At 45.1% G+C, this 12,451-nt stretch overlaps 1 protein-coding gene across 1 annotated transcript in view; it reads left to right on the plus strand.

Annotated features, from left to right (window-relative positions):
* The window catches only part of mmp17a (matrix metallopeptidase 17a), a 57,183-nt gene that overhangs the window by 34,745 nt on the left and 9,987 nt on the right, over nt 1–12,451 (plus strand). Inside the window, exons 4-6 of the mRNA XM_088320170.1 lie at nt 110–396; nt 8,582–8,758; nt 9,809–9,911. Of these exons, the coding sequence (XP_088176296.1) occupies nt 110–396; nt 8,582–8,758; nt 9,809–9,911 (567 nt within the window). The remainder of the gene's footprint in view (nt 1–109; nt 397–8,581; nt 8,759–9,808; nt 9,912–12,451) is intronic.

Below are 12,451 nucleotides of genomic sequence, written 5' to 3' on the forward strand. Positions count from 1 at the left end.
AAAAACCGTACATAAATCGCACTGGAGTATAAGTCGCATTGTTACGTTGCGAGCAAGCCACAATGAAGTGAGTCACACACCTTCTTTCTTTTTCCGTCGTTTTCTTCAGGGTCAGGACCTACCCCAAGGACTCGGCCTTACTGGGCCGGGACACGGTCCGAGCCCTCATGCATTACGCCCTGAAGGTCTGGAGCGACATCGCCCCCCTCAATTTTCACGAAGTGGCGGGAAACCAAGCCGACATCCAGATCGACTTCGCCAAAGCCGACCACCACGACGGATACCCTTTCGACGGGCCGGGGGGGACGGTGGCCCACGCTTTTTTTCCCGGGGAGAGGTTCACCGCCGGGGACACGCACTTCGACGACGACGAGGCCTGGACCTTCAGGTCGCCGGGTGAGGAGAAGAGCTATTTTCAAAATGGTTGTTCCTGCCGCAGACTCTTTGATTTTCCCTCTCTCAAACGTTTTCTAATCGACCGATATACAGAACTTCAACCCGAGTCGAGCCTAAAACGTCAATCGTGACGTTCGGGCCGGGCTTCTCGCTCGCTGACTTTTTTCACGCCTTGATTAAGTCAGTATCATGTCACAATTCACTGTGATGTTGCTACGCTAACATGTGCTAATATCATAGTGCGCTGAGGTGTTTCAAGGTCGCGGGTAGTTTTGGCCACGGGAGATGGCGGCCCGCGAGTCACCTCATCACAACCATCTGAACTAAACTTTCGCGATGTCGATGTCAAATATTTTCTTAGTTCTTCTAAATATCAAAAGCTGTTTGAGCTTTCCTATTAAAGGCTGTCATTGGAGATTCTGTCAGACATTTTCAGATTTACAATCAATGAAAAATTCAACAAGAACTTTCATAACATCTGCCCTTGCTCCTTTAAGACGGATTTTAGCCAGTGACAGACGGGTAAAGAGTTTGTCCGCAACAGGGACGATACTCTGTTCAACTTTAGGGTCGTTCTTAGTTTAACGTTTAATTGCAAATGGATAATAATGGAATCGTTCAACAACCACCTTCTTCTATTTTTGGTCCTTTGAGCCAGATTTCAACCAGCGACTGAAGGGTAATCTAGAGCTAGGACAATCCATTGTTCAAATTGAGTGTCTTACTAACTTCAATGGCAAATGGATAATAATTAATATATTTCACAAGAACCTTCTTTGCATTCGTATTCGGTCTTACAAGACAGAGTTTAAAAAGGGAAGGGTGAAATTTTTTCGGAAGCAGGAGCACTACTTTGTTCAATTTTAGGGTTTTAGTTTAATGGTAGGTTTGGGTAATACATGAAAATCTCAACAAAATCCTGTTTTACTTCTGTCTTTGGTCCTTGAGACGGATACCACTCAGCGACTAAGGCTGAAGACCTTATCTGGAATAAGGACGATACTTTAACTTTAGGGTTCATTTTAGTTTTTTTTTTTTACTTTGTAGCATATTGATAATAATTGCTGGATTCGAGCAAGATTTCAACCTGCAAACTAAGGATGCAGAGGTTATCAGGATCAAGGACAATACTTTTCTTAACTTTAGCGACTCTTATAATTCAATGTTTGTAGCAAATGGATAAAGAATTGAAAAATTCAACGACAACATTCTTCTGTCTTTGGTCCTTCCAGCTGGATTTTAATCAGAGACCTAAAGGAGAAGAAGTAGTCCAGAGCAAGTCTAAACTTTAAAACTTAAGGGTCCTTATGAGTTTAATGTTTCATTCACTACCAACAATGTCTCCATTTTCTAAGGAAGGAACTTTCTGTCGGAAATAGACAGACCAGAAACGGACACGGGACCCAATAGCGCTCGTTTTCTCAGTTTTTATTAATAAAGAGGGAGAGCGGGGCTTACTTCCACAATCCGATGGCTGACGGACAAGGGGAGCGGGCGATGCGGAAGTGGCACTTCCGTGTCTAGCGAGGAGGATCGGAGACGGGCGGGAATTACAAGTCGTTGGCCGGGCCCGGAGGGCAAAGGCAATGTCGAGTTCGGAAACGAGGTCGGCAACGGGAGGCAGGCGGGTAACGGGGCAAAACAGATCAGGTAACAGGCAGGCAAAACGGGGCCGAGTCAGGTTCGGAAACCGGTTGGCAACGAAGATCAGGCGGAGAAAAGCAGGGCAGGAACAGAGTCCGACTTACTGAGCCTGTGGCAACAGTTCGCATAACGATCTGACGGCTTCCTCTTGGAAGCCGGGGGTTCAAAAAGAGTGCGTCAGCCAATCAGCTGTCCGGGCTGTTGGCGCCAATTAAGCAGTCGCAGGTGCTCTGAATCGGTAATCATGACACCGAGTATAATTTTAACTTACGATACTTTTTTCAATCACTTACTTGGAATTGGAATCCAGGAATGGCATCCCCGGGGTATAATCCTAAAAATTAATTATCTACAGGAATAAGCTCCATCTTCAGGTTTAACTAGAAAAAAAAACGTTTGCTCATTGGCTTAAAAGCTCTCCCAATGACATTTCTACTCACGTTTTCCCGAGCCCCGCAGATATTTCATCAAACGAAAGCGGCTAAGAAGAGGGAGGGCATATTACAGGTTTTGCGCTTAGTACGGACCCCCGTGGAGCGCCGGCGATGCCAAACCCGAAAAGTTTGAACAGCCCGCCACCGCCGACATTTGCTTTTGTGGTGCCAAAGAGCTCACATCGTTCCCCTTTCCTGCTTTTCTCCCCAAGGTCTTTTTCTTTTTCCTTTCTCTTTTTTTTCCGTTTTTATACAGGAGTTGGGTCAATATCACCGCAATGTCGTTACGGAATCACCCGGTCATCGCAAAAATCTAAAGAGAGATAAAGGGATCGCGGCTCTCGTCGTCGCTGAGCAAACATTTGCTCGCGTGTGAGAAGGAGACGTCTTGTTCCGAAAAATGTCCTTCGTTTTCATAGAGAGAGGTCGGGAATGAGATGGAGCCGGAGAGGGAGAAAGCAAAAAGGAGCTACAGAGGTAGAGGGTGAGAGGGAGGTCGAGAGTAAGAAGGAGTTGGAGAGCGATTAGGAGGTGAAGAGTAAGAGGGGTAGAGAGGTAGAGTAAAAGTGACACGATACTAGAAAGTGAGGAGATGTAGAGAGTAAGGGGGAGGTAGAAAGTGGGATGGATGTAGAGAGCCAGAGAAAGAAAAGGAGCTAGAGTGAGAGGGAAGTAGAGAAATGGATGGGTGATGAGACTAAAAGTGAGGTACACGGTGAGAGGGATGTAAATAGTAAGAGGGAGTTAAGAGCAATTAGGAGGTAAAGAATAAGAAAGGTAGAGAGTTAGAGTAACAGTGAGAAAAAAAGTAGAGAGTGAGGAGAGGTAGAGAGTAAGGGGGAGGTAGAGAGTGAGGTAAAGAGTGAGGGAGTTAGAGTGAAAAGGAAGTAGAAAGTGAGGGGAGGTAGAGAGTTGGAGAGAAATAGAGAGCCAGAGAAAGAAAGGGATGTAGAGAGTGAAAGGGAGGTAGAGAAATGGAAGGGTGGTGAGACTGAAAGTGAGAAAGTGAGGTACATAGTGAAGGGGGGGGTAAAGAGTGAGTGGGAGCAAAAGAGAGAGGGAAGTGTAGAGGTAGAGCGTGAGAGGCAGGTAGAGAAGGAGAAAGAGGTAAGAGTGAGGGAGAGGTAGAGAGGTGGATAACGAGCAAAAAGTAGAGAGGGAGGAAGTCGACCCCCTGGAAACAACATTAATCTATTCTGAGGTCGGGATCTCAAAAAGGAAAATTGCCCGATAGTGGGGAATAGAAATGCTAATAAAGTCATGTGTTTAAGACCCTCGGTATTCCAGCTCACAATACTATAATGACAAAATAGTAGACCGTAAGTTCGACTTACGTGTAAAAAAACGCGCATAATAGTGAAATAACATTATAAATAAATATGCATGTCAAATAAAAGTGACATTTTGTTCATCTTGGGTGTGACTTGGTTGGGTGAAGTAGCGGGTGGCTGCCTAGGGGGTGGAATGTGTCGGTGATGTAAGGCAGCGATTTTTTTGAAAAAAAGAAAATGGTGGAAAGAGGTCGTGAAAATATCTTATTCCACACTGTAAGGTAAAACCGTGGTTAGGCGGGGTCGCTGCGACCCGGGGGCTTATTGTTAAAGTGGTTGACCGGGTGCACTCAAAATAAGTTGTGGATGTGGTATTAGAGGGGGAAACGCTGTAAGGACCGGTCCAGAAAACCATATAAATGATGCATGGATTTATTCAAGCGGAATAAAACTTCATTGTCTATGACTGAAGCTCCGTTCGACAGCCAGCGTGTACTCTAATTGGCGCGTCACTTTTTCAGCCCGGAGGACGAACGCCGTATTTTTTTTCCGCGGGTCGAATTCTCGCCGAGATCTCGAAGACCTCCTCGGAAAGTCGGAACGCCCGGAAAAACGCGATCCCGTCAAAAGGGAACGCCGTCGGTCGGCCTCCGGTCTGGTTTGCGTCCGGCGCGAGCTCGCCGGCTATCTCGTTAAAGTTGCCATCTGGGCTGCGGGCGAGCTTTTACGAGCGGCTAAATCCAAAGTCGACACAGTTTGTTTAGCGCGCGTGCCCGGCCTTAGTTTTTCTCCATAAAGTATTTGGCCTTCGTCCGGCCATCTTTCTTTGGCGGCTCTCGCTGCTGTTTCGACGGATTTGCCCGACGCGTGACGTGTTGACTTTCACGTCTTTGGGGTATCGGGTTTTTTTATTTTTATTTAATAGGATAAATAAGGATTGAGTCAAATTCTATTTCCTCAGCACTGATTGGAGACGTCCAATTTCACATATCACAGTCCCTATTCATTGCAATAATTGAGGATTTACAGTACTATATATATATATATATATATATATATATGTCACCGCGGTGTACGTGTCCCACCAAAGATCCACATTCACGCTGGACTGGATGATGAGGTTTTTATTATTACAGTTTCTGCAAATGGATGAGTCACAACATTAGCTTTTTCTGCTGGGTCTGATCTCTTTGATCTCTACAAGAGGAATTAATATTTAGTAAAACAGAAACAAAACGAAAATAAACGTAAACAGCTTGACAATATCAATCACATTACTATGCATGGTGAGAGATTTGTCAGCTGGGGTTATAATGTTTAAAATTAACTTATTTTGTGGAGCACCAAAAGATAGGTCTTACCTTTGTAGTTCTCTCTCGTAAGACTAACAACAAACCCCGCCTCCTGGTCACATGTTAGAAGCCAAAACCAAACCCCACCCCATACCAGCAGATGGCACTGTTGGACTCAGCATTGCAGGACATTTACCAAAAACTATACACATATTTCAGCAGGAATTTCAATAAAACAAAAGTTATTATTACACCCGTTACATATATATATATAAATTGCCTCCTAGCCCTTGGTGGGGTGGCTTCTGTATCATCCTCAGACTAAGGTCCTCTAGCAGATGTCATCATTACTGATTCGGCTGCCCCGTTGGAGCCAATAGTCCTGGTCGCTGATTGGCTCCTGGCCACTTTTTAAACCCCCCTACGCTTTTGCTAGGCAAGCACCGTACCCTCCGACTATCTCCTGCTCTGTTTTCTCCTGCCTGTTACCCGTTTCTGCCCTGCTCTTCCGTCCTGACCATCGACCTGTTTTGCCCTGTTTCGCCCTGTTTCCTGCCTGATACTTGTTGCCGACCTTTTTTTTCTGGACTCGATTACCGCCCTTGCTCCCTTGTACCGGCTACCGACCAGCTTTCCTGCGACCCACGACTATCCCCGTTCGACACGGAAGTGCCACTTCCGCGTTCCTGCATTCAGCTACCCATGTCCGACAATCTTCAGATGGTGGAGGAAGTACTGCTCTCTTTTTCAATAAAACTGAGTTAAGCCAACGCTATTGGGTCCTTTCTCCGTTTCTGGCTTGTGACAGCAGAGACCTGGGAATTTGCAGGTTCTGCACAGTATCCTAGGACGGTGCTCTTTTGGACTGAGCTTTTAGATGTTCTTGGGAGCAGTTGGAGCACCCACTTCCAGTTCAGGGCTTACCTCCACGAACACAGGGACCACTTTGGCCTTGGCCTTCCACATTTGTTCCTGCTGCTCTTTCAACTCTTTCTACTTCTCCAGTTTCTCATGTTCTTACTTGCTGATGTTAGATGGCCACATCTCGTATAACCACCCTCTGCTGCTCTGTTTCCACCACCACGATGTCCGGTCGGCTAGCCAGGAGCTGCTAGTCCCGGAGGGGTGGCTTACCCAGTCCCGGAGAGCCGCACGTCCTGCATGTTTTGGAAGTTTCTCTGCTCCAATCCAGGTGATTCCATTCACCTGGATCGTTGTCAAGCTCTCACAAAGCCTGCTAACAAGCTGAAAATTGGCGTCACGTGTTGGAGCAGAGAAACCTCCAAAACATGCAGGACCTCCGGCTCTCCAGGACCGGGTTAGCCACCCTTGTGTTAGTCGGTCTGGAAGCTGAATTCCTTCAAGATCTTGGCCCTGTTGTCCTCAATTGCATTGGCCTGTAGGGTTGTCTTCTACATTTCCATCAGATACTGGATGAAGGCTCTTAGATTCCTATAGATCTTCTACAGTTCCAGACACTCCAGTATCTGTACATGCTGCATTGAGTCTTGGGCTTTCTCCTAGTCAATCCAGGCAGTGAACAGGTTCCTCTGTCTGGAAATTCACTTTGGAACGGATTAACCTTTAAAACGGAGGGAAGACTGTAATTCAATTCACGCGTATGGGAAATTTTGTGAGATTCGGAGCTCACATTTCTCCAAATGTAAATCCGTCCACGGAGCCATTGTCTTGTTTAGTGAAGCCTGACAGAATACTTTTGCGGCGTTCCCCTCCCCTCCATTTTTTTTTCTTAAACGTATTTGAGCGTTACAGGAAAATGCACTTTAATCGCCCGAAGCCTTTTTTACGGGTCGCTCCGCACTTTGCTTTTGATTGGCAGGCCGGGGGCCGGGGGGCCCGGGGCCGGGCCCGTATTACCATAGTTATCTGCCTCCGCCACATTGCCGACAGCGCTCGCGGCAGCCGGAAAGCCTCGACAACCTATAGGCTTGACTCGTGAAAGGCCCGAGACGCGCGTTTCCAAATATGGATAAAAGACCTTTCGCGCTTAAAAAAAAATGTTATTTGTGGGGGCTGAGTGTAAACTTCAGAAATTCAGCAGACACTCAAAATAAGGAGAGGAGACATGAATGGATTTGAAACTTGCAAGGAGAAACTGGGAGGGGAGCCTTCAGATAAGAGAATTCCACTCCACCGTTTCTGGTGTCTTCTCTTTTTACTAAACCTTATAGCAGGGGTAGGGAAGCTGTGGCTGGGGAGCCATATATGGCTCTTTTCATGAGTACGTACGGCTCCGAAATCAAATGTAACTATTGCTCATCTCTCCGTGGCGTTCCAAAGTCAAGCGATTTCATCCCGATTTTGGTCCATAGAAAGCCGAAGCAACTTCATGCAGAAGTCGGATAAGAAACCATTTCAACTGATAAATCAAAACGCTTGCAAAGGACTTTGATTGGGTGAGCAGTACAGGTGGGCGGATCCCTGCACACAGCGCAAGGCACTTCCTTCTCTTTCTCACTCAGTGCAGTAAATATGACAATATGCTTATTGTTTGCAGTCATTTGTGACATTTTTACAAAAGAACTTTGCATGCACATTGTTTTGAAAGAGTTATTAAGGACAAATTTCATGGAAAAAATGGCCTCGACACTCTTAACTGAAGGTGGAAGACAAATTGTAAATGGCATATTGACATTGATTTGGGACACAGGATTTGCCATTATTATTACGAAATCATCACATGACACACATTGATATAAAATGTGCTGAAGAATGAGCTTTTGTCTCTAGAGCGTGTTTGGCAGCTTTTTCAATTTTGTCTGAAAAGATATGATGCGGCTCTCTCAATTTCTTTTGAAAACATTTTTTGCTTTTATGGCTCTTTGGCTCAAAAAGGTTCCTGACCCCTGCCTTATAGGTTACAAAAACATATCAGCCCTAAGGGGTGTGGATATCAAAGATCCGCAACATGAATGTCTGATAGCGACAACGATGTCCAAACAATCAACAACAGAGAACAACTATAGTCTAAAAAAGGAACTGGCATCCTATAAAATGTCTTCTGCATGTGTCCAATCAACTTTTCAGTGGTTCATTTTTGTTTGCTATCAGTTAGATAGTATGTAAAAGAGATAAGTGTCGGAAGGTCTTCATTGACTTGAAAAGCACCGTATAAATGTAGACCATTCATTCATTCAATCCGTGATCAGAGTATTTCTACAACGAGATTACTGTTTGCACTCCAGTTGGCAAAAACAGATACGACCTAAAGACTCGAGAATAGAAAAGAAATAGAATAGAAGTTCGCCTCTCATCTAAAGTATTCACAGCGGAAATAAAAACGCGACCGGAATATTGCACTTCAAACTGTAACGCCCAAAAAGTCTTCCATTGCGCAAACTTTTGGTAATGAAGTCTAGTGTGAATAAGTAAACAGTTCAATGTAAAAACTTCAAACGATACAGAAAAAAGTCATTCTTCTGCAAACTAGTATCTATTCCAAGACGATAGTATTCGTAGTTTTAATGCAGAAAATCTGCACGTTTTCTTCAATTCAATCTTTTCTTTATTTTTGGGTCTTCAGACTCTCACGGGATGGACCTTTTTGCGGTGGCCGTGCACGAGTTCGGTCACGCCATCGGTCTGGTCCACACCTCGGCCGTGGAGTCCATCATGAGACCCTACTATCAGGGTCCCGTCGGGGACCCCCTCAAGTACCACCTGCCCTACGAAGATAAGGTCCGCGTCTGGCAACTCTACGGTAGGAAAACGAGCTGATTTCTTCTCATTCGGTCGTTCCACCTCATCCCTTTCGACGTCGATGGAACTATCGATTGAGATGGCTTGGAACCAGCGCTCGAGAAAATGCCGATCCATTGCCGTAAATTCCGGACGACGGTGCGCACCTGATTAAAAAGCGTATGCGCGTACTTAAGGAAGAAACTCCACTTGGTTTTTGTACGATTTGAAGGGCTTAAAAGAGCCATGACAATGAACTCGTTTTTTACTTTGAAATAAATCACTGGGGAAATGTTCAGTAAAGGAAAGTCACACATTTTGCCGGGATTAAAACACTCGTTGGCGGACCGTATCCGCAACTGTCAATTTCAATCAACTAGCACAGCATTTAATACTCATTAGATCGGCATTAACATATACGCAGGAGGGTGACAAAAATTTTCACGAAACAAAACTCAATAGTCACATGATCATCCCATGATCTTAAACTCTACCCTCCCTTGGGCACATAACTAAGTGATAAAGAGGAGACCAAGTATTGACATCCGCGGACATAGTCTGCAAACAATTGTTTTCGTCTCAGGACAATGTGTTACTTTTCTGTGTTTGACATTTCCCCGCTGATTCTGCCTGTATCATAATCGAATTCCATCGGGACAGTCAGAATCTAGTTTATTTATTCATGCGCGTTACTATGTAGATGACAACGCATTTAGCTAAATGGAGTCATAGTTACTCCTGCCGTTTTCCTGCGCGTCATTGAATTTCTTCACTTTCACATTCAGAGCACCTGGCAGAAACCGCATGCTTGCGATGCTTTGTTTTGATTCCCTTGGTCCGCACCGGTTCTGAGCCAACTGCTAGGTGCCGCACGAGGTCTGGGAAAGGGCAGACGATATCCGCCTCGCAAAAAAAAAAATAGAATAATCTGGCAGGGTCAGGTCGAGGTGGATCTTATAGGCTCAATCTTACCTCTACCGGAGTGTTTGAAATGTCGAAAAAAGTAGTCCGCCAGGAGAGGTAGCGAAGGTCTGCGTGGACGGATAATCCCAACTCCGAATGTCTTCCTCAGGTGTCAGGGACTCTGTGTCCCACACCACTCCGCCCGGAAACCCGTCCCAGACCGCAGAACCTCCCGTCCTGCTGGACCTGCCGGAAAACCGATCCTCTGTACTGTGAGTCCACCGCCCCTTATATGTCATGGATTTTCAAAGTCTGAATTCAATGCGTTCCCGCACGTGTGAAAGTATTTGTTGTTGATGCGGTATCGTGAGGGGAAACGCTGTAAGGAGGGGCAGAGAATATTCTTTGACATCCAAGCCCTGGAAATGTTCAACGGCATCAACGGCTTTGAAAAACCAAGCCGAACTATTTTCCTCTTCACGCTTTGCCAAAGCTGCGATCGTAAAGGAATTCCTAGCGCGAGGCAGTATAACGGCCCACTAACGGCACGGCGGTCCAAGTCCTGAAAGTGCCATGTCGGTCTTAAGTCACAATAAACGATCCCCATCAGCTCGCCGTAAAAAGAACAAAACAAGACCGTAAATTAGCGCGACTTGGAAACCCAACAGAGCGGTTACCCATCTCCGGCCCTGATAACAGTACAGAGAGGCCTGGCCTCAAGAGAGGAAGACGCTTTCTTTCGCCAACAAAGTTGCACCTCTTCACCTGCTAAACCTGCTCAGGATCCACAGTGGCCCCTTTACCTTTTTCAAATGTCTGGTAAGAATTTGTCGGCCTGAATTGGGACGGGCGACATCTGGCTGTACTTGCACGAGGCGCACCGCAGGAAATGATGCCCCTACCGCCCCAGTGGTTAAGGGATACAAAGGAACAAACAAACAATGGGAAAATGTAGGGTTTCGGCTGGAAAGAACCCTAATCTCCACACGATGGCGGCAAAGTAAAGTGGATCCTGTCCTTCATCCATAGTTATGCAAAAAATCACAGCAACTTTATTTTTGAAATTATATTTTCACAAAAAAAACTTTTATAAAGCACAGTACTTTTATTTGTTAAACAAATACTTGGGTTTGTTCTTGAGTAATAACTGGATAATAAATCCAATAAATAAAGGGTTTCTACTTTGCAGATTTTGGAGCGGTCGGGAGTAGCGGTAGCCAATTTGCCTGCCAGGGGGCGTTACAAACCCCACGAAAGCAGACTTATGGATTTTGTCCAAGATGACAGACGCACGCTACGCCTGAACAGGGCACACTATGTGTAATAGCTCATGGATTACGTATCAATTATCGGCATTGATTAAAAAATGAAGGTAGCGTTTCCCAGGGTCAAATCGTAATGGGAAGAACTTCCTGCGACTGAAAATGGAAGCGACATATTTTGAGAGCTTTGTCTCAAAAACATTTTCGCGATGAACTCAAGATTTTGATAAACGCACAGACAAGATTAAAAATGGCAGATCTATTTGCGGCTCTGCAAAATACATGATCCGCACCAGATTGGTTTTTGGATTTGTACTGGGAACATTGACTTTGAAAGTCCTTCAAAGTGCTTGAATTCGGCCTTGAAAAAGGTCTAGGAACCCTAAATAATGCCTGACACGACGATCTCGGCGGGATGCGCGGCAGCTCGGTCGCGAGTAAATAGGGTGAAGAGGGCCGGGCCGAGGACCAGAGGGGTGGAAAAAAGGATCTTAAAATGTTACAGTTTGAAATGAAACACATTGTTGTAAATATTTGATCATATGTATATATATCTACGTTATCAAATGAAATCAATTCTTTTCATTGACGAACAATGATATGTTATTTCCTGTACCAACAAAGTTTGGTAAGTAAAGACATCAAAGACATCATAGGCGTGATAGAAATCCTTTCAAGTGTCTATAGCCAGTCCTTCATCATGACTCACTGCGTGAAAATATTCACGGCAGAGTAGAATTGGAATTGTCTTTGTTGTCATTGACATCGACGTTGGGGAACAACACATTGTATGCAAAGAGATTAGACATGGCACTCCAGGGGAAAACCTATAACATAAAGACTCTGATGAGAACAAAAATAAATACGATCAGGACGGATAGGCAAAAAAAATATATATGTATAATTACAACACGGTGTGCTTTGAAAAACGGACCTAAGAAGACAGACAGACGGACAGAAAGAGATTATGAAAACAATCGTTTTCGGAGAGGACGTCGTTGGGCATTGCCCCAAAATATACGCAGAGACAAAATATGGCAGAGAGGGAACGCAGTTTATTGCATCCGTTCATTCATCCAAGCCACGCTCGAAATTTGTCCGAGAGACACTGGCTTTTATACTGAGTTAAATAAGATCACGTCATCTTTTTCTCAGAACCGAAAGTATTTTTTCTCGTAATCGACTCGCTTAGTCAACAACTTGTGATTTCTTGTATCAACAATTATCTTATAACATCCTGCAGCTCCAAAGCTGCTGATTTACAGTTAATCCACAACATCGTTCGCACAACATTACTTGTAATCCCTCCTTTTTTGGTTGACTTCACCTGTGACGGTGCGGTTCACAAAACGAGTTTCGGCTCGGTACTTTTCCATCCCGGGAAAATTCCACGATCCCTCGGACGATCGGAAATCTCAATGATCCGTGTTATGAGCTACACCGGACCAAGAATCCATCCGGGATCTCGTTCCTCAAAGAGCTCCGCATCAAGGTTGCGGTTGGAATTGGAATATTCCTTTCATCCCGACTGTGAACTTTGGGGAACCGGC

Source organism: Urocampus carinirostris, chromosome 16 (genome assembly GCF_059441175.1).
Source record: "Urocampus carinirostris isolate Australia breed hairy pipefish chromosome 16, RoL_Ucar_1.0, whole genome shotgun sequence".
NCBI classification, from domain to species: Eukaryota; Metazoa; Chordata; class Actinopteri; order Syngnathiformes; family Syngnathidae; genus Urocampus; species Urocampus carinirostris.